At 40.1% G+C, this 25,013-nt stretch overlaps 1 protein-coding gene and 1 long non-coding RNA gene across 2 annotated transcripts in view; one reads left to right on the top strand and one right to left on the bottom strand.

The window, feature by feature from the left end:
- Positions 1 to 25,013, top strand: part of uxs1 (UDP-glucuronate decarboxylase 1) — a 71,852-nt gene that overhangs the window by 33,697 nt on the left and 13,142 nt on the right. Inside the window, exons 7-11 of the mRNA XM_042076176.1 lie at positions 2,206 to 2,310; positions 6,209 to 6,268; positions 8,009 to 8,130; positions 16,798 to 16,917; positions 18,522 to 18,565. Coding sequence (XP_041932110.1) covers positions 2,206 to 2,310; positions 6,209 to 6,268; positions 8,009 to 8,130; positions 16,798 to 16,917; positions 18,522 to 18,565 — 451 coding nt within the window. The remainder of the gene's footprint in view (positions 1 to 2,205; positions 2,311 to 6,208; positions 6,269 to 8,008; positions 8,131 to 16,797; positions 16,918 to 18,521; positions 18,566 to 25,013) is intronic.
- On the bottom strand, positions 15,851 to 21,945 carry LOC121695832. The gene is made up of 2 exons (XR_006026179.1): positions 21,885 to 21,945; positions 15,851 to 15,882 (listed from the first exon to the last, which is right to left on the bottom strand). It is a non-coding gene; the product is annotated as an uncharacterized LOC121695832 (long non-coding RNA).

The following is a 25,013-nucleotide window of genomic DNA, read 5'->3' as shown; positions in this document are numbered from 1 at the left end:
TTATATCCTATTCGGTGTTTAAACAAGCAGGCGTGGAAGCCTGGAGTTGTCAGTAGCGTTCTACCTTTGAATAAAATGGGAGTATTACGGGAAGCTACTTTTGTGCCTGTTCGCTACAGCTATATTTTGCATATTGCAGCAAATACGTCAACTGGGCTAAAAGGCATGTTAGGTTACCTTTCCTTCTCTCACTGCATTCTCAGAATCTCATCCTGTTCCTACGATATCCGATGAATTCGGTGGATAGAAGAACTAATTTCTTACATTTTTGCATCTTGGCTGGCTAGTCTAACTTTCCACTTTTTCTGCGTGTTCTTGGATTTGATAGAAGCGACTTCTAGCGAGTCACGACGCGAAACTGCTAACGTTGATGGGAGGTGTAGTTTTTATGCTGCATTCGCGACGTGATTCTATGGTTTGCACCAGTAATGTTTCTTGATGTTGCGGTGTATTTTGTAGACAAAGATTGACATGGTTAGAAGTCATTCGCACCAGTGCGCCTAAATATTTTTTTGCACTCGCACGCCATCATTTTTACTCGCATGTGCGAGTAAAATGGGCGCACTGTAGAGCCCTGTAATGCATAAATCATTAATTAATTCATGCATGAATTCATGATAATTCATGTACCCTTACCATAAAGTGTTACTGCAGTCTGCAGTACTTCTGTTAAAACATCACATTTGTGTGTTCTGCCCTTATCATGCACTGTCAGTGATTGCACCCATATTAAAAGTCAGCTCCAAGAAATAAAGCAGAATTTAAGTTTTGAGCACATCGGTTATACACGTAATGAGTCATTCTTTATCAGATTACCCTGTTAAATTAAGAAAATATTTTTTTTTCCTGAAAACCTATACAAAACATATAGAGCTATTCTAAATATTGTTTTCTTTTTTAGTTTTGAATCTACAGCCCTTTGAGATGTAATTATTTTCATGTATTTGTATATTTGTTGATATGTGACTGTGACTGAAGTTAACTCTGCAGCCTTTAGTTTAGACAAAGAGCATTTGTCTTGCTTTTAAACAGACCTTTTGGAGTTTTCCTAGTGACAGCTACCGGATCCCTCAAAATGTATTCATTCATCGAGCTATCGATTTTGTTGAATTAAGTGGCAGTAGCGTTTGTTTGCACCATCAGTAGATTGCTAAGGGAATTGGGCACTGTGTTTATCTGGCTTATCATGGGAGAGTCCACCCCCCCCCCCCACCCCACCCCCCCAAGACCCCATTGAGTGGGAAATCTCTCATCTTTGGCAAGACGGTAGCAGCCCTGGGCCTGACCGAATTGGTGTCCAATCTGTTGTGTAGTTTGTGCAGGCTCACAATATCCAATTTTGATCCGAGTGTACTTCTGGCATGTCGGAAATTTTGGTCTCTCAAGTGTGAGCAATCAAGCATAAAGCGTGAGCACAGCAATCTGATTGAAACGGTGAGCTACCATTTCGTATGCGACTGGAAAAGAATACTGTGTTTGTGCCAGTCAAAATACAGGCGAAGAGGTTCGCCCTAGTTTTCATTAGTCAGAATCAACCATGCCTTCAGGTCCTCCGACCGGCAATCTTTTTTTTTATTTTTATTTTTTTTTTTTTATTAAAGTATATTTTTTGGGCTTTTTATGCCTTTAATTATAGGACAATGGAGAGTGACAGGAAGTGAATGGGAGAGAGAGCAGGGGTGGGATCCGAAAAGGACTACGGGGCGGGAATCGAACCCGGGTCGCCGGCTTACGGTGTAGGTGCCCCAGCCAGTTGTGCCACAGCTGGGGCCTCCGACCAGCAATCTTGTCATCACTGGATTAAATGGGAATGGCCAGTTCTCTCTATTTTCTATGCTCTTATTTATGAAGGTGTTTTTTCATTATTTATTTATCTCTTACGGTGCTCCGTGCTTCCTCTTCCTGTGTGCTGGTTGTGTTAGTTACCAATGCAGCAATCATTTTCCCATCTGGCTCGCACATTGCCTAAATAGCTTATCAGCTTGCACCCATATGTATATTCATATTTATGATTTTTCCCCCCTATAATGAGCCAATATGACTTTGACCAACAGCTTGTGATGTTCCTATGTTCTCACTCAAGTCAATCACTCAAGTTTTGGTTCACATCTGGTTTTACAAAGCTATTTTGTGTTATTCATTTAATTTTAACTTACTGTTTCTCTCTCTCTCTGTCTCTGCCTCCCGTTCCACTATTTCTCACAGTGGACCAGATCTATCACTTGGCCTCTCCTGCCTCTCCCCCAAACTACATGTATAACCCCATCAAAACACTGAAGACCAACACCATTGGGACCTTGAATATGTTGGGTGAGTCCACACAGTGTAGTTAATGGATTTCCTTTTTGGAATAATTGAATTGGCAGAAGAATCATAAAGATTGAGACAAATCCAAATGAATGAAGTCATACAATTAGGTATATTTCATTAGCATAATTAACTGACAGTTTGTCCTGGCTGAGTTCTCTATGATTTGTTAGTTTAATGTGCTACAGTACATCAGACTCCAGAACAATTGTGCCTGCATTATGTCTGTTTTTAAATGGGTGCAAGATGTTTTGACTATACCTGCTTACATGTTTGCATAAGTACATACAGTATCTAATCATCATCTGAAAAAAGACTAACTGCAGCTGGTGATGCCACTTTAGGTGTTTGTTTAATTCATGAAAACTGACAAAAAAACAAGAACAATACTGAACAGAACATTGTTCGTGTACACATAGTTTACTAAAAAGAAATGTTTTGGACAACTCACTCCTTGACTGGCAAGATGGCGAGCAGAAAAACCAAGTGAGTTGTTCAAAACCACTCTGCGTACAAAAACAATGTTCTCAATGCTCAAGTTCATGTGTAGAGACATTGATGATACTTCGATCAAAGTTTCATGTCTTCAAGCTTTCAAGCTTCGGACGTAATTATGCTTTTAAACGAAAGTTTGACTCGGATACATTCACAAAAACACCCTAGGATGCATTTTGGTGAAAGTTACGCTTTAAGCCTGATTTTGCAGCTGAACTTTTGTTTTGATAGAGAATTTCAGCAGTTGTGTTGTAGAAACCATGTCCTTTTTACCTGTGCTTGATCACGATTTCCTAATGATGGCCATTACAGACAGGGAAGGGAAAAGTCTACTTTGAAAAGCCCAGTACATCGACATATCTAATTTCAAAGCCAACAAGAAAAAATGTCTTCCTGTGGTTATTTAAACAGTTTGTTATGACAGTAGTATAGTGTTTATGTCCATATACATGCAGGCATGTAGGCCTCTACAATTATTTATGTCTTGGGAATGACTACTAGAAACGTGTCCATTGTTTTTACCTGTGTCCAGTGCACCTTTTAGTCATTCAAAAACCCAGACCAGTCATTAGCTGCTATGAATATGAGGTTATGTTTTGCCCAAATTATCTTTTTAATGGAAAAAGGGCTATAGTTTTATTTCAGACTGCATTATTTTTGATACATGCACTGGTGGTGAAGTGTTTATCATTAATAACAAACAATTGATATCCTACAGTTGTACAGTGATTTTCTCTTGATCGATGTGTTTGTTCTGACTGAAAATGACACTGCCACATGTCAAAAGGTTGTAAGACAATGGTAGAAACATGGAATCAGAAAAAGAAGCATTTTTATCTTTTTGCTTGCAAAGCAGCACACTTATTGTTCTTCTTAAGTTTTCTTATTCCTGTAAGCCCAATTTTTCGTCAGCTCCTGCTCCTAGACCTTTTGAGATATCGCCACCGGTCCAACTTGCTTGGACCAAGCTTCACAAAAGTTACAGAAAGGATTTTTGATTTTCAAAAGCGTTTGCCCGTCACAGCCAAACGAAATCGGCGGCGAAGCTCCGAAACAGGAAGTCGTCCATATCTCAGGAACACTGTCACATATCGATACCAAATTTTGTATATGAACTCGGGACTCCAATGTGAGGGTGCATAAGCTAAAAATAAGAAATATTCCAAAAGTTTCCAGCATTCGGCATACCACCCACAGGTATTTGGTAACTATCACCTTTCGCCTTTGCAGTTGCACTTTTATCACAATGCCTTCCAAGTATGCACAATGTCTCTGGGCAGCCACAATGTCTCGGGGCAACCTTGCCCAATCATGAAATCCTTGCTCTGCCATGGGATAGTATGGACTTACAAACTGAAATGGTAAGGAGCACATTAGCTATTTATTGCTGACGTAGTACAGTTATTTTCACATTGACGGTATTCAAATTAATTTTTTCATTATTGTTAAATATCATGATGGGAGAGTATTATTAAAAATGTTACAAGTATGCAAATGCATATGTTTACGGGCATTTAGGTTTTACTGTGTTGTTTTGTTATAAAGACATGCAAGGCATTCTGGGCCGTAATGAACAGTGGTCGGCAGCACTCCATAGGCTACGTATTAATATGAATAGGTGTTTCTGTAAACCTAGGGACAATAAACAGCTATCTCTGTTACAAAAACGAGCTGGTAATCGCTCATTGAAGAGGGAACTATGATAAAAAGATTGTTTTCCTAAAAGCATGGAGTTGACGAAAGAATAAGCAAGCAATGACGCTAGGTGGCAACGTTGTATTACATTTCACTAGGTGTGCGCTTCACAAGTAAGGAAGGTGCAAATATTATGTAATTTATCATGGGAAATTATTGGAAATGTTATTTCTTGTTTATTGTAATTGCAAACCACACACATCCATTCGTAATCACACGTACACTTTTAATACCTTGAAAAGATTCTTATTTCGTTTATTTGATGTTGCCTAGCAACGGAACGTTCAGAGCAAAGATTCTAGAACAGAGCTTCAGAGAGACACGTTTTGAGTTCGTGGCCAAGTACCTAAAATATCGGTTTCCATGTGTATGTGCTGAATGGCGTGCTTCCTTTATGAAAGTAAGTGTTTTATAGAGTTACCAACATAATGAGTCATGTTGTAGTGGTCAACATAAATGTGCCCCTTCTGTTATTAGAATGCTAAGCGGAGAAGCATGCTAAGCAGAGATTTAGTATCATTAATTTCTTGTGTGGCTAGCTATAGGGAGGAGATGTATGTTGCTAATTGGGATTTATGTTGTTTAGCGTAATGCCATGGCAATTTGATATGAGATGCTTGCACTCGTAACTTCGTCACTTGTAACTTTAGGACCGCTATTTAGCACTTTAGCCCTAAAAGTAGCACCTAAGTCTGTGACGGCTTAAAAGAAGTGGCGAGGACTCCTAACGCGATGTTTTGAAATGCGTCTACTATTGTGTAAAGGAGCTTCCAATCGCGAGGGAACTTGCATTGTAGGCATAACTAAGGGATGCAATAACACCACCAACAACCAAAACTAGCCTACTCATTGTCAACATGTACATTAAATGTAACGTTTCATGTGAATCAAATTAAAATGTTTTCATTGCAAACGTAGGCATAGGCATATGGTGACAGATTAATTTAATAATGCTGCTGTGTGAATCACGGTAAGCGCGAATGAAGTGGCCATTTCTTAATGGGAACCCACTGTATGGAAGTGGGCTAAGTAAAATAGAGATGTTTTAAATAAGATAAGGTTAATCAGAATTCTACGATATGCTCGCTGGACAACGGCAGAGATAGAACTGGCCTTTGGCCATAGTAACCATCCATTTAGAATGATTGGCCTTCATAGCAACCAAAGATCTGAGCTGTGTTGCAATGTGAGGCAAAGGTGAAGGTGAAGGAAAGGTGATGAAATATACAGAGACAGGTCAAGAAATCTAGTGCAATGTAGACAGTAGTATACAGTTGATTTACAGATGGTGGTTTAGAGTAATATGAAGTATTCCTTTATTCTGAGATACATCTGAGATGGGCTACATCAATAGGCTCTCAAAACAACCCCAGGCTCACAAAACAATCCCAAACAGACATAAGGTCTTTATAGAGTAAATCCATATAGATTATTTGCATGATAGGTATTTTCTCAAGTGTTTGGATTAAATCATGGGATGCATCTCAGCCACTGTTGCTCAGTTCTGTCTGTTCTCTCTCTCTCTCTCTCTCTCTCTCTCTCTCTCTCTCTCTCTCTTTCTGTTTGTCTGTTTCTGTCACTTTCTGTATGTCTCCCTCTCTCCATCCATATTTCACTGCAAGAATATATGTTTTCCTCATCAGCATGCTGTGCTCGGCTTTTGTCTCTTGGTAGAATAAGATGGTTGATTATTCCTCTCCTTGTTTAACAGGGTTGGCCAAACGTGTCGGGGCACGTCTGCTTCTGGCTTCCACATCCGAGGTGTATGGAGGTGAGTTTTAACTCTGCAGGGTGCCTCTCTCTACAGGTAGACCTTTTTTTCATCATGACTTGCTCCCAGTACAAATGCACAGCTCTTCAGCCTTGGGTGTTTTTCTTTGAACACTTTGAATTTTTTAACAACTCACTTTAGGTACATTGGGTGCAGGACTGTCTTGGACTCACTAGTATTTGGGCTCAGAATTGTCTTGGTCGCAGCTATTGGTCTTGACCGAGTCCAGTGGGCTTAAAAATATTTATTTTTCTAAATTATCAGAATTTTAGTCTGGTAACATTCCCTTTGGATTGTAATGTAAAAGACGCGATAATGGAATTTGATTTTTTTTCCCCCTCAGTATCGAGGGTCTCATTTTTTACTTGAAAGTCTTTGGACTCTGTCTAGTCCTGGTCTCAAACCTCTTTTGACTCAGTTTTGACTTGGTCTGGACTAGAACTGGTTCTTGGACTCAACCCTGACATGTTGTGCTAGTCTATCAATAAAAAGTATTTTTAATCATCTTGAAACCTAAACTCTTTTGATGTTTATTATAGTGGAGAGAAATGTGTGTACTTGTCTGAACCTGTTTGGGTGTCTGCAGCACAGGCTTTTTTTTTTATCAGAATTGACCAGGGTTGTTTCCTCAAATCACCACCTCACATCAAGACGGCAGACCTCTGCTCATGTTGTTTAGAGGGTACAGCATCTGCATCGAAATCTTAAGTGGCAAGTTCAAGGTTCAGATTTGAAAATGTGTTTCTGATTGCCTTTCACCCTGTCCATTTTCACAAATATTGTTTGATGCTTGTTTTTTTTCTGTAGTATACTTTCAAAATAAAATACTTCAGATATTAACATCAAACCAACAGCCTACCAACAAAATGTTCACATACCACGTAACATGATAATAACTGATATAGTTGTGAAATTTAACCACTAAGTTTTTCAGTCTAACAATTTTGTCCACTCCCATTTTCCATCACACTTTTTCCATAAATATGCTATAAAAAGTACATTATGTACAAGGATGCAACTTAACCAGTCTCACTTAAGTGATTTTAAGCCAAGGAACCATATACACTACATACATTCTATGCAAATGTTTAACCTTATACTGATGGCGAAAACTAAATTTCTTTTAGATGTCACACACATTAAATATTGGCACTATACTACACTACACTATAAAAAAAAACATAAATAATAATATTTCAATAAGGTTTAATTTTTAGGCCTCTTGAAACAATGGGCTTACCCTGGTTGGGAAACTACCCAACCTGAGCTCTGTTATGCTTGCCCTTATATTCGTTGGTGTGAGATGCCTCTTGGAAAAACATTGTCAGTCCACACTGATAACTTCAGGTAGTGTCAATTCCTATGCCTTCTCACCCAAGAGTCTGTCACCTTATACATAGAGCATTACAAAAGCAGGAGGCTTATGTCAGTCAGTGCATGCTACCCATAACCTACACCTAACCCTGCTTCTACGTGACGGGAAATCTTAAAACTCAGACCAACGTATGTGTTGGGCAATAACTCGGCAAGCTGCAGAGACAGGCCAGAATGCAATGAGGTGGGCAGTCGTGGTGTTTATTTAGTAGGTAAGTGACATCATCTGACCTCCACCTGGGGTGGACAGTCATGCAACTTCATTCACTATGTCGCACTCTTCTGTGGATCTCGGTGAAAACAGAACAGGAGCCTCTTGGGAAATGGAATGGGATGCTACATATCTTTCTCTCTCTCTCTCCTCAGACCCAGAAGTCCACCCTCAAAATGAGGAATACTGGGGACACGTAAACCCCATTGGTCCACGGGCGTGTTATGACGAGGGCAAGCGTGTTGCTGAGACCATGTGCTATGCCTACATGAAGCAGGTAAGTTCTCTAAGTCCCTCTATGTGTAACAAGTAGCTAAAAAAAGACAAGGCTGCATGGCTACATCATAGCAGCGGTTCCCAAGCTTTTTTCCCCGCGTACCACCACCTACATCCTGACTCAGCTCCCGTACCCCCACCATCTGACACATAAAAACGTCACGCATTCTATTGATGCATTCCAGGCATCATGTTTAATTAGCCGCCATACATGATAACAAATAACCAAATTAAAATGTGCAACTGGTCTATGAGCTCTCACACTAGAGAAACAGTGTAGAGAACAAAGTTATGAAACACAAAGAACAAAGAGAACATACTGTAGGCTTAAGATTTTCAAAAAAATATTTTTGACACCTTTCTGACATTGCCCTTTTCATCTTGCGTATCCCCTAGTGGAAGCTCACGTACCACAGATGGTACGCGTACAACAGTTTGGGAATCCCTGTACTAGAGAGTTAATTTCAGAAAAGTATAATAGATAATAGTTTATATTTGAATTCAGGCTTTTTTTCATATTCATGATGTTCAAGAATTGGCTCATTGTGACTCACCAATTGCTTCAAACTCTGAAACCATTGTCGCCCCATAAACACCACTGCACAGTTATGAAGGGTAAACGAAAGCTTATGCAAGTCACTAACCTCGCCTTTAAAAACTACAGTCCCTTAGCCAGTGGGTGCAGTTACTTCTCCTTTGTTATAGTCCAGTTCAATACCAGAAATTGAAATGATTGCTAGGTTCTTGCATTGTCATACATTTACTGTACCACAATATACATTTATATAATACAAAATATTTTTGAAATTACATGTCATTTGTTTGTTTGTTTTTAAAGCAAAGAGATTTACCCTTTGAGCTATTTTACATTGAAGGAGGTATATGGGAAAATAACCCAGTTAGTTTCCCCAAAAAACACATCCATGCAGCCCCTCGACCACTTGTATAAACCGTGGTGAATATATTAGCTATCTAATAAGAAGACATTAACTGCATTATTGTGTTATTTTATTACAGTTATTAAATGTAAAAAAAAAACAAGGAAAAACATTTGGTTGAATCATCTGCAGACAGCCGTTCAAAATAATGCAGCAGCTGTAAGGAGAGCGTTCTCCACCAATTTTTAACCATCTGAGGAGTTGTGACCAGCTGTGTGTCTGTGTCAATCAGGGATTAACTGGATAAGAGGTACACTACAGTGCTTTGGTTAGCTGAGGAAGCCCTGCTTTGGGGTGCTAATGGTTAATTACTTGTGGCTGCCTTGCAACTACTGTGCATATCCTGTCAGTGCTGTTCACTTAGAGCAGTGTGCAAAGTGTGATACCAAATACAGTAGATGAAGCATCAGATGAAGCTGCAATCTGAGGAGCAGGTCAGGGCTTTGTTGAGTTCCTAGCTATTTGTGCAGCTTATGCTAACTTTAGCTGTAGCCTTTACCATTTACTTAGGAATATGTGACTCAACAGCGCACGTGCGCACACACACATACATACATACATACAATACATACACACGTACACACACAGAGAGACATACATACAAACACACACGCACATTTTGCATACACAGGTGTAAACTTGCGTAAGAGGTTAGTGGGACTGTTCGTTATTTATTTAAGGGGCCACCGGAGGGATTTTGAGTGCTTCAGTCAGAAGTTGCATGACCCTCCCTCGCCTGCAATCATTTTGTCAATGACCCTGCGTCAGAATTTAAAAAAAAAAAACATGACCCTCCCCTGCCATTTGTCAATGTCTTCCGCCCGCGCTGCTTTGCACAATGAAGACACACTAGGATAACATTCTTAAATCTACCTCTGCTTTCTGATCTTACACATCACACTCCACCAAGATGGTGGCCATTTCAGTAGATTTACTCACTAACATTGTTGTGGAAACACAATAAGCTTGGAAACTAAATGCACACTTCCTGCATAACTGCATTACTTCAAATAAGTTACTCCTCTAGTAAACTAGTATTGACATGAAATAAAAAAAATAAAACATTGAGACCATTCAACAAAGCACACTGGGTAATAACAAATTCAACACATGGTTGCTATGGACTCGTCTCTAGGCTTCCTCAGTCATTGTATATTTTAGCATAGGTAAAGCTGCCGAAGCTGAACATTATCCAAAACTCCATTTCTCAATCCAATCCAAGCGTCAATTTGGGAGCTTGCATGCTACCACTCCTTCCTTCTCAAATGCCGTGAAAAGTTTCACAAATGTTTTACAAATAGTCACAGAGACCAAAACATACCTAACATGCCAACTTGTTCCGGGTTTATCGCGTATTTTAACTTTTCCCCAGCTGTCTTGCCGTTTTAATATTTCCTGTAGAATATCCTATATTTTAATACTCTCATAACATTGGCCCTGCCATCAGGCCTGTCTCTGTGTTGCCCTGTTGCTACCCCCTTGCCCTTCCAGTGAAACAGATGTCTTCAAATCATCTTTTTGCTTGCTTGAAGGCGAACTTAGAGTGATGTTAACCTATTTAAGTTGCATAGTACCTATAGTGTTCGACCGTATGTCTACGCGCGCACCTGTATACCATCAAGCTACGAGTAGATAAATAATTTCCCCTGTTTGTATATTCACTCCAAGTTGGTCTACCATAACTTACCAACTCTGCACTGTAGACCATAAACTGGCTATTTATACTTTTCTGTGAAATAACCAAATGTATTTGTTCAACTTTATGAAGCAGAATTACGCACTATAGGCTACTTCGAACGTAACACATTTTTGTTTGCGCAGAAGAGAGAATGACGGCGATTAACAAATTACACTTGTTGCTGCATGGTTACCAGTAAATACTGTATATTTTTTGCAAACAACAAAAACAGTAAGGATGGAGACAGCAAAGCTAGAGATGGGCAGGAACAAGATCATATGCTTGTCAAAACGTTAGGAGCTGGATGTGTGGATGAATGCACAAGTAGCCTAAGCATGCACACTGTTTAAAGTTACACGGTAAACTAGGCTGTATAAAGTTGACCAAATGAATATAGGCTGTTAGGCGTGAATAAAGTAGGCTACTTTGTTGCTATTGCTGCAACGTTAATGGGGACGAATGTTGCCATTTTCCCGTATTTTGGGTGAGAAACCCGGGAAATCTCCCTTATTTTCAATGTTCAATGTTGACAGCAATGGAACAAAAGAGAACGTAGTATGGCGCCAGAAATCACATTTGCTCTAGAATCTTTGCTAGTGCCTAGATGACCCTCAGTCTCCACTGAGTCTCTACGAGAGCCACAGCGCGAGGCCTTTTTTTTTACTTCCTAGGCTAGGCCTAGGAAACGAGGGGTGGTGTGCAGAGGGGTGCCCGACGTGTGAAGACTGAGTCTGAGAGCTACATGGAAAATATGCACCAAACAAGCCACTTGAAATTTTGCTGTTTTCATGAATACAGAAGTTGGGTGACCCCCCCCCCCCCTCCTAGACTAAAAAAAGTTGGGTGACCCTCCCCTTAACAAAGAATAAAAAGACATGACCCTCCCCTATTTTCCTCCGGTGGTCCATTCCATAAATACCGAACGGTCCCTTAGTTACTTTAACCAAGTGCTGAAAATAATTTAAAAAACTAAAATAATATTATTTTGATTTTGTTTGACAAGTTAAGATTTATATCTTCTAAGCGTAATATTTGTTAGAGTGCAGGACGTATATAAATAGATATATTTTGTATTACCGGTAAATGGCTTTAGATGTCTTTGCTCTATAGCTAATATTAAGGCTTCTATTGCCTTGAATTAGAAAATTCGGATGTGAAATGCTAGACAGACTTGGCCACAGCAGTACTTTCTTGAACCACAGCCATTTTAAATTCTCAGCCATTCGTGGATCTCTTCATCTACCCATAAATTGGATCCATTCTCACATTCTCTTCCTTAATAGTGCATGGCCTTTCCCAGGTTGTCTGTCTCTTTCCCATGTATGGCGTCATAACACTACCTCTCTCCTATGACTGATTGACAGCAGCCTTTTGCTGCGTCTGATTGGATCAGTATGTCTGTCATGCCGCTGATGTCATTTCTGCTGCAGCAATCGCCTTATCTCGGTCTTTGCCACGCCCTCTCAATGCAGACACGTCAGCTGTCAACCGTCACCCGTGTGCCTGGGCTCACACCATATTCTTTCTGCCATTAACTGTCCATCACTGATACTGTTGGATTGAAATATCCTCAATTAGGTCTGGCATTTTCTTTTTTTTTTTATTGAAATACAATGAATGACATTTGAAAAAAGAACCTGAAAAGATGCTTGCGATTTGACAGGAAAGAAAACGATCTCCTTGTTATTATACCTAAATTTTTCCCTCCCATGAGCTCACACATACACATAGAGTTGCTCATTCATTTAATCTTTATTTAGTAATTTTTCTTTCTTTCTGATATGCACCGGAGGTGTTAAATTCATTGGGTTATAGGTAGGGGACAGCGGCCAATCAACAACCAAGCCTATTTAAAATGAAAAACAAAACCTTTGTGGGCAAAACAAAACATCACCAACAGAGCAGCCTTTGTGAGCATTTTACTGGGGTTATCAAGCAGGCATCTCTTTTTGTTGAAATAAGCCTCCAACAACTCCAAAAGGCTTCTGTCCCAGACCCACCCCCCTACACACTCACAATGGGTTCTCTACCAACAATACCAACACATTCTTCAGTCATTCAATGAATCCTCATTTGTCTTCGTTGCTGTGGCCATTTATGATCCAATGAGCAACATAACCAGACAAAATGCAAGCCCTTGATGTAGCCACCCCCAAATACCAACACATTCTTCACTCAATTCTCTTCGTTGCTGAGGATGTTTATGATCCGGTCAGCTACATACTGTAACCAAACAAAACAAATACCCTGATGAGGGCATCAACACACCAACAAGTACCAGTAAATTCTTCAGTCAATCCTCTTTGTTGCTGTTGCTGTTTATGTTCTGATCAGCAACATAGCCAAGCAAAGCCCATGATGTGCCAACAAATACCAGTTAGTATCGAACTAGCCTGTCGCTATTTGTCACTCTGTTTCCCGTTTGTTTCTGTGTTTTCTCTATCACCATTCTGTTTGTCTGACCTTACCAGTCAGTACCCCAGGCAAGAGCCATGTTGGGATAGATGGGCATGTTTTTAATAATAATAATAATAATAATAACAATAACCTAAGGTCACTTGACAGATATACAAATACAACAGATTAAAGAAAGCATACACACAAATACAAATCATAAAACATGTCATTGCAAAATAGGCATATTATCAACTAAATTATATGTTAGACATGTCATACTTTCATGTCATACTTTCTTTTTTCTGCTTGTCATCTGGCCCCTCTCACCCTGGATTTATCTTTCTCCATTATCTTGTCAGACATGTCCATTTTTTTTGTTCCTTTTATAACACCATGTTCTCATTCCACACATCTTTTCTTGTGTCTTTGCCCACTGTATGTATAGGGATCACCTTGTATTGATTGGCAGGGTAGATGGTTGATAACCTCCTGACCTTCTCTATTACTCTGTCAAGTGTATATTCCCATCCAGAAGCACCTCCCTGAAGTTTGTTCCCAACAGATACAGAGACACATTCACATAGACCTTGAATCTAGTGCTGCCATATTCACAAGGGAGCATTAATGAGTTGTTGCCATAGTCATTCATCACCTGGACAATGTTTATTCCATTGCTGCGGGTACTCGTTCCCTGCTGGGTGGCCTGCTGGGTACCTACCTCGCCTGTGCTTGGGCAAATCCACTCGGCAATTATCCAGCCTGCTTCTTTAAGGGTACTTTTTTTCTGAGTGCAGCTGATGTAATTAGTGAAATATTTGGCACTCCCAGGCAGGGGCGTTATTAGGGGGTGGACAGGGGGTACGTGTCACCCTCAACTTTCAAAATGGTGATGTTTGTAATCACAAAATGGTGATGTTTGTGATCGCAAAATGGTGATGTTTGTGATCGCAAAAGGAAAGCAGATAGAAAGTACTGAAACAAATCTACAACATGCGTACAGTTTTTATGCGCACGGGAGAGAGAGCAGGCACAGGTCTTACATGATTGTTGGTTTCTGGTGACAGCCTTCTAATCACTGAAGAAACACTTAAGGTTATGGATATAATGAACATTCTGAAAACAAAAGGAACTGCAGTCGCACAGTGCAGGCTACTCGGAAGGTACAGCAAATAAAAATATTCAAACAGCAATATCATGCGCTTTTTAGCTCAGAGTATTCAGCCTGGCAAAAATTAAAAAATATGACCGCTGTGTAAATCATCATAAATAATACTAACACCAAACACACCTGGCTCTCACTCAAGCACACCACTGTGTGTGATCATGGCAGTAGCAGAACCTCCACGCACTGTTGGCTAATGCACTAGGCTGGGAAGCTGGTCAGATAGCCCTACATTTCTGCTTTTGTTAACACTATGATGTCCACACGAAATGTAATTTTTGTTTATAAAAACATAGCAAAGTGTTTTGGGCAACCTATGGCCATGTCCATTTCCCTTGTGGGTTAAATGTTTTCCTGCAGATGTCTGGATAATAGGCGAGGTAACAGATCATGCATGCGTGTTTTAGGCATAGTGTAGGTCCTATTCTCTGACGGAAAGTGTGCAGAAATTGTGCATTTACTTAACAATATTTGCTACATTTTCCTAGGGGAATTTAATTTAATTTTTTATTTTATTTATTTTATTTATTTATTTATTTATTTATTTTTTTTGGGGGGGGGCTGCAGTATCTGTCCTGTTCCCCCCAATATTAAAGACACAATAACGCCCCTGTTCCCAGGATGGCATTCCAAATGTCACCTTAACCAGTATCTTCTAAAATACTTTTCTTGCGTGGTATACAATCCAAGGATGTTTTATGCAGGACAATGTTATATTACACTTCATTCTGCATGCACCATATTCCATCACATAATGTGTGTAAGCTAGAGTTGTAAGGTGTCTTAATTTTGTGACACTTTGCTGATAGGAATTAGCAATATTCAGGAACTAATAGCTTTTGTTTGCTTATCTCATTTTACACCTGTTTTGACTAATGGGGTTGATTAATTTCTCACTCAGAGGACATTTTCAACAGTTCTGTTCTTATATGAACATGATTTGTTTCATAGATTAATAATTAGCCACACCAATTTTCCTTCTTATATCTGCTTTCTGTAGGTAATTTTCACTCCTGCCGAAGTTGACTATGCAAATAAATGTACACACAGCACCCACTAACATAAATTCAAGATGTCATAGATGTTTACTCAAGCCATCATCCTAAATCTGTCATCATAACATCAAACGGTCATCAATAAGGATGTTTGCTTATGTCAGTAACTGTGTCCTAAAGTGTCCTGCTGCATATATCTTCATTTTATATGTGTAATGTTGGTTAATTTGTCTTCTGAGGACTTTGAGCTAGGATTTGTACAACAGCAGACATTATAGAAATGGGGTTGAGATGTATATCCTTTGCTGCATTATTAGGAGCGCCGATGGCTTCTTAGTCCACATTGTTCTCTTAAAGTGTAATTCCAGCGAAAAATTGACGGGTGTTTTTCTGCATTAAAACACAACAAATTAGCCGTGGAGACAGTCATTTTCATTGATCAACCACTACAGAGCTTGGCCTGGTATATGCTATAGCCCCAAAGTGCAAACAGTGCTATGGGCAGTAGCTATGGGTAGTAAGCTAAACGCTTCCCAAACAGCATTTTTTTCAACCAGTAATATTGTTCAAAACAGCACCAAACCTCATTAGTAGCTTGCTTAGGGTCTCTACACATAAAACGAAACACCAACGTAGTTGGCGAATGCAGTGTTTAGCACTTACCGCAGTCGTGCTATCCGGAGAAATTCTTTGGCCATCTCTATTAACGATTTACGGCTTCCCCATTGTTTACATGTGTTGAATGGATATCAATGGGAGCTGTAAATCGTTAATAGAGGTGACCAAAGAATTTCTCCGGAAAGCGTGACTGCGGTGCTGGTAGGGAGACAGTTGGTAAGTGTTCTTAACAGTCTTCTGTAATAAACTCCGGGTTCGTTAACTAGGTTGTTGGTGCTTTGTTTTATGTGTAGAGCAAGCAAGCTACTGACGAGGTTTGGTCTGGACTGGGCTGGAATTACACTTTAATTGCCTTGTTTTGATGTTTGCTCACCTGTGGTGTCCAACCGAGCACTGCACTGCTCCCCTCCTTGTTTTCGCCGGTATTAAAGAGGAGAACCATTGCCTGCTTTCTGTGGGAGACTTCTTCATTTTCCAACCATAATTTGTATTCACACATTGGCTCAGATTGATGCTGCTGTTGTTGTTGTTGTTGTTGTTGTTGCTGTTGTTGTTGTTGCTGCGGTGGCTCGGAGTGCAGTTTCCATGGGGGAAGAATGTTTTTGATCATATCATGGTGGTTATTGAGGTCCCCTCTTCCCTGTGAAGTGCTTTGAGTGTCGAGAAAAACACTATATATAATGTAACGTGTTATCATGAATAGACAGCCAGTGCCCAGATTAATCTATGGCCACATTTTTTTTTTTTTTTTTTGAGTAAAAAATATTAAAGCATTGCTCGCATAGCTTTATCTCTGTCTTTAGCATCATACATTAGCTGTGATTAACGCATCCCTGTTGTCTGTCATCTGATCAATGGCCTGCTCTGTTCTTTTCTGCAGGAGGGTGTGGAGGTGCGAGTGGCCCGCATCTTCAACACGTTTGGGCCGCGCATGCACATGAACGACGGTCGCGTGGTCAGCAACTTCATCCTGCAGGCTCTACAGGGTGAGGGCCTCACGGTGAGCTTTATCTCCCTCCTTTGTTTCTTAGGTTTTTTTGTCATATTTCTTTCTCTCTCTCTCTCTCTCTCTCCCTCTCTCCATCTCTCTCTTCTCTTTTCTTCTTCTGGTCTCCATCTCCCCTTGTCTCCACTGTATCCCCATTGTCTCTGTGATGCGGGATTGATTCTGTGTGGACTTGACAGAAACTTGCCTTACTTTTATTCTGGTGTGATTGGACATTGTTAGTAGGGTTGGGCACCGAAACACGGTTCTAATATGGCACCGGTGCCGACGCAAACGGTAGTAACTGCATCGAATAACAATGTGGATTTTGGTGCCTCATTTCGGTGCTTAAATAGCGTTTTTTTAAAAAAAAAATTATACGAGGCATCTCTAATGTCTTGCTCTGATAGCAACACATCCAGATACAGTTAGCTAACATATGATAAACACTGGATGTATAAACAAGAGGGGTGCACCACATAGGTGAGTGGACAGTGTTTGACAGCTTGCGTGAGCTTAAGTTGCTTACTTTAAAGCGATATCGCGAGCTCCTGTCAAAATCTAGCAGTGGGCCTAACTACACACAAGCAAAAGGCTATGAAACAACATCAACAGTAGGCTAGCCTATACGTTACACAATATCTTTGCTAATGCGCTAACTGACATTTATTTGAAATGTTATCAGCAAAGTTGTAAGGTGAAAACTTTATTTTACGGTGTGTTAAACAACATAATGGCATGATATTAATCTTTCATGTGCATGAGGCCCATATAGCATCACAATGAATATGAAGATCATGTTAAAAGTTAGCTGGCAAAAACATAAATATGTAGGTTACATACCCAGATGTCACTGAGATGTCAAAGAGGCTACGAAACCATCTCCGTACTTAAACTCAGCTAACTAGTGTTAGTGCATAGCCATAGTTGCTGTTAAAATGCCTACTAGGCTAGCGCTGGGAATCTAAACACTTTAACACCGACATGTAGCCTAGCATGTTCAAAACTACTGTGTGTTATGGGTTAAGACATGAAATTTCTTGAAGCATTTGGGAACACACTGAATTAACTGGAAAGTAGAGTCCCTGTTAGATTAGCTTGCTTGCAAATGCCGTTGTCCATGACCTGGCAGTTTTATGGCAAGTGGTTTCAACATACCTTATGGCAAATCGGTACACTGGGTAAACTTGAAAGCAGAGCTTACCATTGTGTGTGCATGCATGGCAAGCTGTTTTAACATTTAAATGTATTATTTGTAGGAGCAATGAGATATTGATAGTAAATTGAACAGTTCAATTTCATGTTCAAATTTGTCTTATCAATAAAAAAAAAGCAGTTCATGCTTTAGACTATTTTAATTTAAAACATTTTAAAAACAAAGTACCAGTTCAGGCACCGTTTCGGCACGGCACCGTTTTAAAAGTATCGATTTAGCACCGGTATCGGATAAAACCCAAACGATACCCAACCCTAATTGTTAGGCATCAAAGCAATTATGTGGTCTACAGTTCTCAACATCACCGGTTTAGTTTGGTTGGTAAATTTGAATTATATTCAGCCTTTCATGTTTATTTCATCTCTGTCTTTCTGTCTCTCTATCTCTCTCTCTGGCCATTCAGGTGTATGGTTCTGGATCTCAGACGAGAGCATTTCAGTATGTGAGGTAAGAGCTACCTTACTGTACATGAAAACTATGATCACACGTGTGTGTGTGTGTGTGTGTGTGTGCGTGCGTGCGTGCGTGCGTGCGTGTGTGTGTGTGTGTGTGTGTGTGCGTGTGTGTATGTTCTACGTGCACGCCTCCTCTTCCTCAGAGGTAGGAATTGATCTAATTATCATCCCAGCTGTAGTCATAGCAATAGTGCTGCCCAAAGTAATTCTGTAGAACAGCAAAACTAATTTGACTGTACATAGTGCAGATGCTGCTGTTATTATGATGTCTGCAAGTAAATAAACATGGAATCAGTTCCTGAGTGGGGCGTGGCCAACAACAGCTCGTTTGCCTTTAAGGCAACAGGCCCCAGAAACAGCCTATTCTGAAAGGGACTGAAATTGGCAAGAATGGAGCTGCTGATAATGTGTAATCTGAGAGGAATTTTGCGCAAACAGCTTCAAGGACATGGTTTGTGCAACCCATAGGTCTATTTTGAGGTTTCCTGCTCAACAATAAATGTTGAATATCTTCAACCACAAGGACCATACATAAACATGGTATCAAATGAAAGCTAACACTAATAGGCTGTCTGCAGAAGTGTCAAAATGAAACTGTATTTTACAGTGTTAGTAGTTCAATAGTGAACTAGGTGTCCTGGTTGACAGAGTGGCTCCTTTAAAGACTAAAAAAGGCCCTGTAGCAAACTGACTCCTTGGATGAACGAAAATATCCATGACCTACAAAGATCCTGTAAGAAAGCTGAGAGAACATGGAGAAAAACTATATTACAGGTTCACCATGCCATTCTAAAAGATAAAATAGCAAACTATAATAAAGCTGTTCGGAGTGAGAGAAGGATCCACTTCTCTAAGGTAATTGCTAGTGATTGGGACGAGACTGCCTATGCCGAGTCCGAGTCAAGACCGAGTCTTTGAGGAAGCAAATCCAAGTCGAGACCGAGTCCTTTAGGAGTCGAGACCGAGTCGAGACCAAGACCATAAAAACATGTCAGTTTTCATATTCATGATTTAATATCACCCCAGTTAATAATCAACAGTTAGGCCTACAGACTAAACTAGATTGGGGATTGGGGTAGCCCTGGGGCCCGTTGCACAAAACTAGGATAAGGGATTAAGCCAGTTTATCCGTGGTCCGGGTGCACAAAAGCTGGATAGGGGGCAGTAGGATATGTTATGGCAGCCATCACCATATGGCGGACCGCGGTCCGAGTCCGGACGTGATCCTATCCGGACCCAGACCATAATAGCCTAATTTAGATTTTCACGTAAGATTTCAAAGCTGCGCTAAATGTTTCGTTGATTAGGATAACAGCATTTACTTCTGGAGCTTCAGGAACCATCATTTCGCTTGCTGCTACTCAGCCAGTGAAATCTGTGAATTCTGATAAAGTCGAGTCAGTGAGTAAAGTAGCCTACTATGGAGAACAGACTGATAGCCTGAAACGAGCGAGTAGAGGAGACGGGATGAGAAACAATCAGATGGATATCTAAGTTAACGATAAGTAAGTTATTTTCAAATCATCGATTGCTCAAAGAGGAGAAAGCTAGACAGCGAGAACAGAGCTTTATATAACGATACGGGGGCAATGCCACGCAAAACTGTCACGTCCATAACGCCAACTAAATATGGATGTGACAGTTTTGCGCGGAATTGCCCTGGACCTCTTCTATATATTCTGAGACAGGTGATTTTAAGCGCCAATTTGAAGCACCTCTACTAGACAAAGCATATATTTTGAGCAAGCATAGGGTAGGCTAGGCCCATTCAACAGTGAACTGAGACCACAGAATATTTTACGATTTAAGAAGGCAATATGATTGATCCACCACAATCTAGTTAAGCCTACATGCATTCACTGCCCAACGTGATATTCCTGGGTTTCCAGGATTTCGGGTCAACATAAAAAAAAATACAAAAATTAAATTAAACTTGCTGATTAATGGGTTCGAGGAACCAGCTGTGGAATATCCATCCTTGTCTCAGCTCAAATTTTATTTTAAGTTCACGTTAAGATAGCCACGGCTACTCAGTTTTTCTCCTCAATTAGGCTACTCTTATCTTGCCTTATTTCTCCTCATTTCGAATGTTGCCTTTTAGGCTACTTATTTTATTTCACATTAAACATTAGGCCTAAGCCTACAATCTTCTATTTCTTGAATTTCCCCTTGGGGATCAATAAAGTATCTATCTATCTATCTATATATCTATCTATCTATCTATAACTAGGCTCCATCCATCCATCCTAATATTATACATACATATACATAGCCTAAACACGCACGTTAAACATTATGATGCTCCGGACCTTTGCTTGAGGAAATTTTCCGTAACTGGACCTCGCTGAAGATTAATTGAATACCCCTGTGTTATGGTATAAGTTACCATGGAGATTTATTCTGTGGAGCTAGCCTGCTCCAGACCAGGCTAAGTTCCAGGATCTATTTAATCTCATCCATTATCTCAGTCAGCAGTCACCACAAATGGAAACCAATGGAAAGGGGTGCCTTTCCTTTTAATTATGTCTTTTACATACTCGCCACTCCCGACCTGCAATGCGGCAATGTGACGTCACGGGAGTGCTGTAACCATTTATTCTTGCGAGTCGTGGTCTCGACACTAGTTGCAATATTCTCCTAAACACAGGTGTTGCTGTTGTGAAAAGGCTATGGCTACCTACTTTACACCGTAGAAGAAGCAATGAAGCCGCTCTACTTGCCATGGTGAATCAGTGGATCTGTGATTGGTGGCGGGGTCTATTTGAGGGAGCCGTGAGTGCGCACTTATCCAGGATCGGTTTCACCTGGCTTGATGAATCCGTGTCTGCTCATCCTGGCTTGGTCTTTGTGCAACCAATTAAGCCTGGACACTCTTGTTTTGGTTTAGTTGGACGCTCAGTTCAGCTCGCGTCGCTCCAGTCCAACGTTGTGCAACGTGAGCTGAATTGTCACGTGGCTGTTTTCCCAAGATGGCGCCAGCCTGTATACGTGAACGGTACTGTTTCTAAACTATCTTTTTAATAAACTGTCTGTACATACCGGACTCGAGTACATCACTAGTAATTGCTGAAAACCGTGGAAACTCTAGGATTTTGTTCTCCACCATTGATAGGCTACTACATCAAGCACCCTTTGACACACTCAGTCAGGCATCTTCTCTAAGATGCAAAGAATTTGCAGACTTCTTCAAAAACAAAGTAACTTCTGTAAGGGTGGCCATTGGTAACAAAGGTAATAAGTTTGATAGCACACCCAAAAACAGCCCCCCAAAATTCATTTAACCAGTAATATTGTTTAAAACAGCACCAAACCTCATCAGTAGCTTGCTTAGGGTCTCTACACATAAAACGAAGCACCAACAACCTAGTTAGCTAGTTAGCTAACCCGGAGTTTATTAAAGAAAACTGTTAAGAACACTTACCAACTGTCCCCCTACCAGCACCGCAGTCATGCTATCCGGAGAAATTCTTTGGTACCCTCTATGAACGATTTATGGCTCCCATTGACTTCCATTCAACACATGTAAACACATGTAGGTGTTCTTGCAATGAGCAGCAATCTAGCTTTTGAGGCAGTAACGATTCTTTGCCATCACTCTGGCCTTGTGCTCACTTTTTTATGGATAATTGAGGATTGTGACCTGTTATTGCATCCAAATTGCATATGGAAAATCACATCCCACTATGTCCATTGGGATGGTTACTTAAAGAAGCACTTCAAAGTGCATTTGAAGTGCATTCAGTCTGTCTGTGTAAAAGACATGTCTATGAAATATCTATATGTAATGCCTCAATATGCCCTGTCCTGAAGTGATGAACACTTGATGAAGACACAATGTTTTGTTTGATGTTAACAGTGTTGTATATTTCCAGACTGGTGGGAGGTATGGGAAAGTGTGTGCCGGGTAGGCATTGTTTACCGATTTGATCCAAGTCTCAGTGAGAGTCAAGAAGTCCAAAGATAGGTGGTTAGTATAGGCAGAAATGAAATCTGCCTTGTGTAGTACTTGAATGTAGTACCTTGAATTTCCCCTTGGGGTTCAATAAAGTATCTATCTATCTATCTATCTATCTATCTATCTATCTATCTGATTATTAATTTTTAATCTCATGCTTGCACATAAATTTGATTATATTGCAAATGTGCTGAAAATTACAGGGGGAGGTTTAGAAGAATAAGGAAGCACTTTGAAAAACAATCCGATTTTACCATTTTGGAGAAAACAGTGATAAAATGGGCAAAAATATTTTTTTTAATATCAGAGATGTTTTTGCATGATGCAGTTGTGTGTCGATATAGTGGTCACATGTTTTAGATGGGATTATCAGTGACCCCATTCCCCATTCCTTCATTTGAGGCTATACAATTTGCACATAAACTTGTCTGTCAGGGTTACGGTCATAGCATACAATAAATTCCTGGGGCTGGTTGACTTGGACTTGGTTGACTATCGGGGATGTTAGTCTCCATGGTTACTATTAGTAGATAATAATAATCCAACCTCTTATAATAAGTACTATTTAAGGTAGTGTACTTGGGGGAGATCTTGTTGTTATGTGTTATTTTCATTTCATTTTATGGGGTTGGTAATCTGTGCAGTTTTATGCAGGACCTATTTATTAGTAGTTTATAACTGGTTAGTTAAACAAAACAGGCAAAAGTAGATTACTGTATTTGCTTATGTAAATACATTTTTATCATACTTATATTAAACAGGACCACATAACTAAATGGCACACGTATGATGATTCCTTCCCTTTTTAGCATTTTGTCTTTTAACTTTTGAGAATATAATTTACAGTATATAGCATAACACACAAGGAGGAAGAACTATTGAGTTGCCTCCTGGTGGTTTTAGTTCTAACACTTGAAATGATTTTCAGGAAAAAAAATAATATCCACGTCAGAAAGTGAGCGCAATGGTTTCCATGTTACAGGCTTTTAGACTTTATTGATTCTGCTGATTTTCATAAATATGTTGTAGAGATGACTACACTGGATTGCATGCCTCAGTTCATCATTAAGAATCAGAGCAGGTTGACAAAACAATTTCTCTATCTCTCTTTACTTTCTATCTTCCTTTTTGTCTTCTGTATAATTGGATTGCAATAAAAAAATGTATTTATAAAATACCTAATAAAGGTATTCAGCAAGGTTTGAGCTCTCAGCAGAGCCGGCATAAATATTCACATTTGTGTTCTGTCAACACACCTTGTCTCTCCATATGCTCCTTTCAATTTCCTTCCTATCTTGCTTTGTGTAATTTGTTTCTAGTCATGGTCCAACAGGGCTTCCATGACTGCACTAGTGGACATGCGGATACACAATTTGCAGTTATGTATTGATCTGCTTAAAAACTCTTGATTGCAGTCCCCATCCTCATCTACAATCAGTGTCTGATTCAGTGGGCTGCAATTGGTGAGACAATCACAGTTTGAAGCATCTATGCACCTGTCAAATCTTCAGTAGCCAGGTTAAATGCAGCTTGATAGGAAATGCAGCCTGAAAACTGTTCAATAGCCTTAAAGGACGTATTCACTAAACTGAAACGTAGTTCTCAGGGATAATTATGGAGCGGTTTCCTTCCTATTAGTCCATACCTGCCAACACTACCTAGCTTTCCAAAAACGGGATGTGTTAATTACTAAATTTCTTCCCTAACAATTTGACAACAGCTTGTTCTGGAGTAGGCTACTCAACTATCCCGCTTGCTTGTGAGACTCAGTGGCTGTGTAGTGTGCACCCGCTTCCTTATTTGGTTTTGGGTTGCCAGGTTTTATGACAAAAGGATTGAAATTGAAAGTAAGTGATTGTGTAGCCTATGTGGATGTCACAGGAGGAGAATAACTTAAGGATGGCATTTGGTAAGGAGGCTACTTTGTGTTCAACAGATTTAGCTCTCTGCCTACTCTGCAGGTTGATGAGGTAGGGAGTTTAGAGACAAGGACTCTAAACTTCTATATCATTTTTCAGAATGATTTAACAGGATTTTACTTTCAGACACTGAACCTCTTTTACTGCAGATGCTGCATGTATATTTACTATCACCATTTCCTGTTTAGTCGTTTTATCACCACCGATCAGCTATGCACAGTTGACGGTCACGAACTTGCCTGGAAGGCTTAGGGCCAGGACACACCAAGCCGACGGCCGACCGTCGGCAGAAAAGCAGTCGGACTGATCAGTCGGCTCCTGTCTCCAGGAGTCGTTCAGAAAAGTGCCTAGAAACTAGAGATGCGCGGATGGGCTATTATTTCAACCGTAACTGCATAGCAAAATTATCATCGCTGGTTGTTTTAATGTATATGGGTGATGCGGCGCTGCTGACGTGAGGCTAGAAAGCTCTTGCCTGTTCTAGAAAGACTGATCCAATGCAGAAAATATATTAAAAGGCTAAAGTCCTACATTGGCTATGTTGTAGCCTATCCCCATAATATCAA

The sequence above is a fragment of the Alosa sapidissima genome, chromosome 2 (genome assembly GCF_018492685.1).
Source record: "Alosa sapidissima isolate fAloSap1 chromosome 2, fAloSap1.pri, whole genome shotgun sequence".
NCBI classification, from domain to species: Eukaryota; Metazoa; Chordata; class Actinopteri; order Clupeiformes; family Clupeidae; genus Alosa; species Alosa sapidissima.
This window is presented reverse-complemented; position numbering and strand designations above follow the sequence as displayed.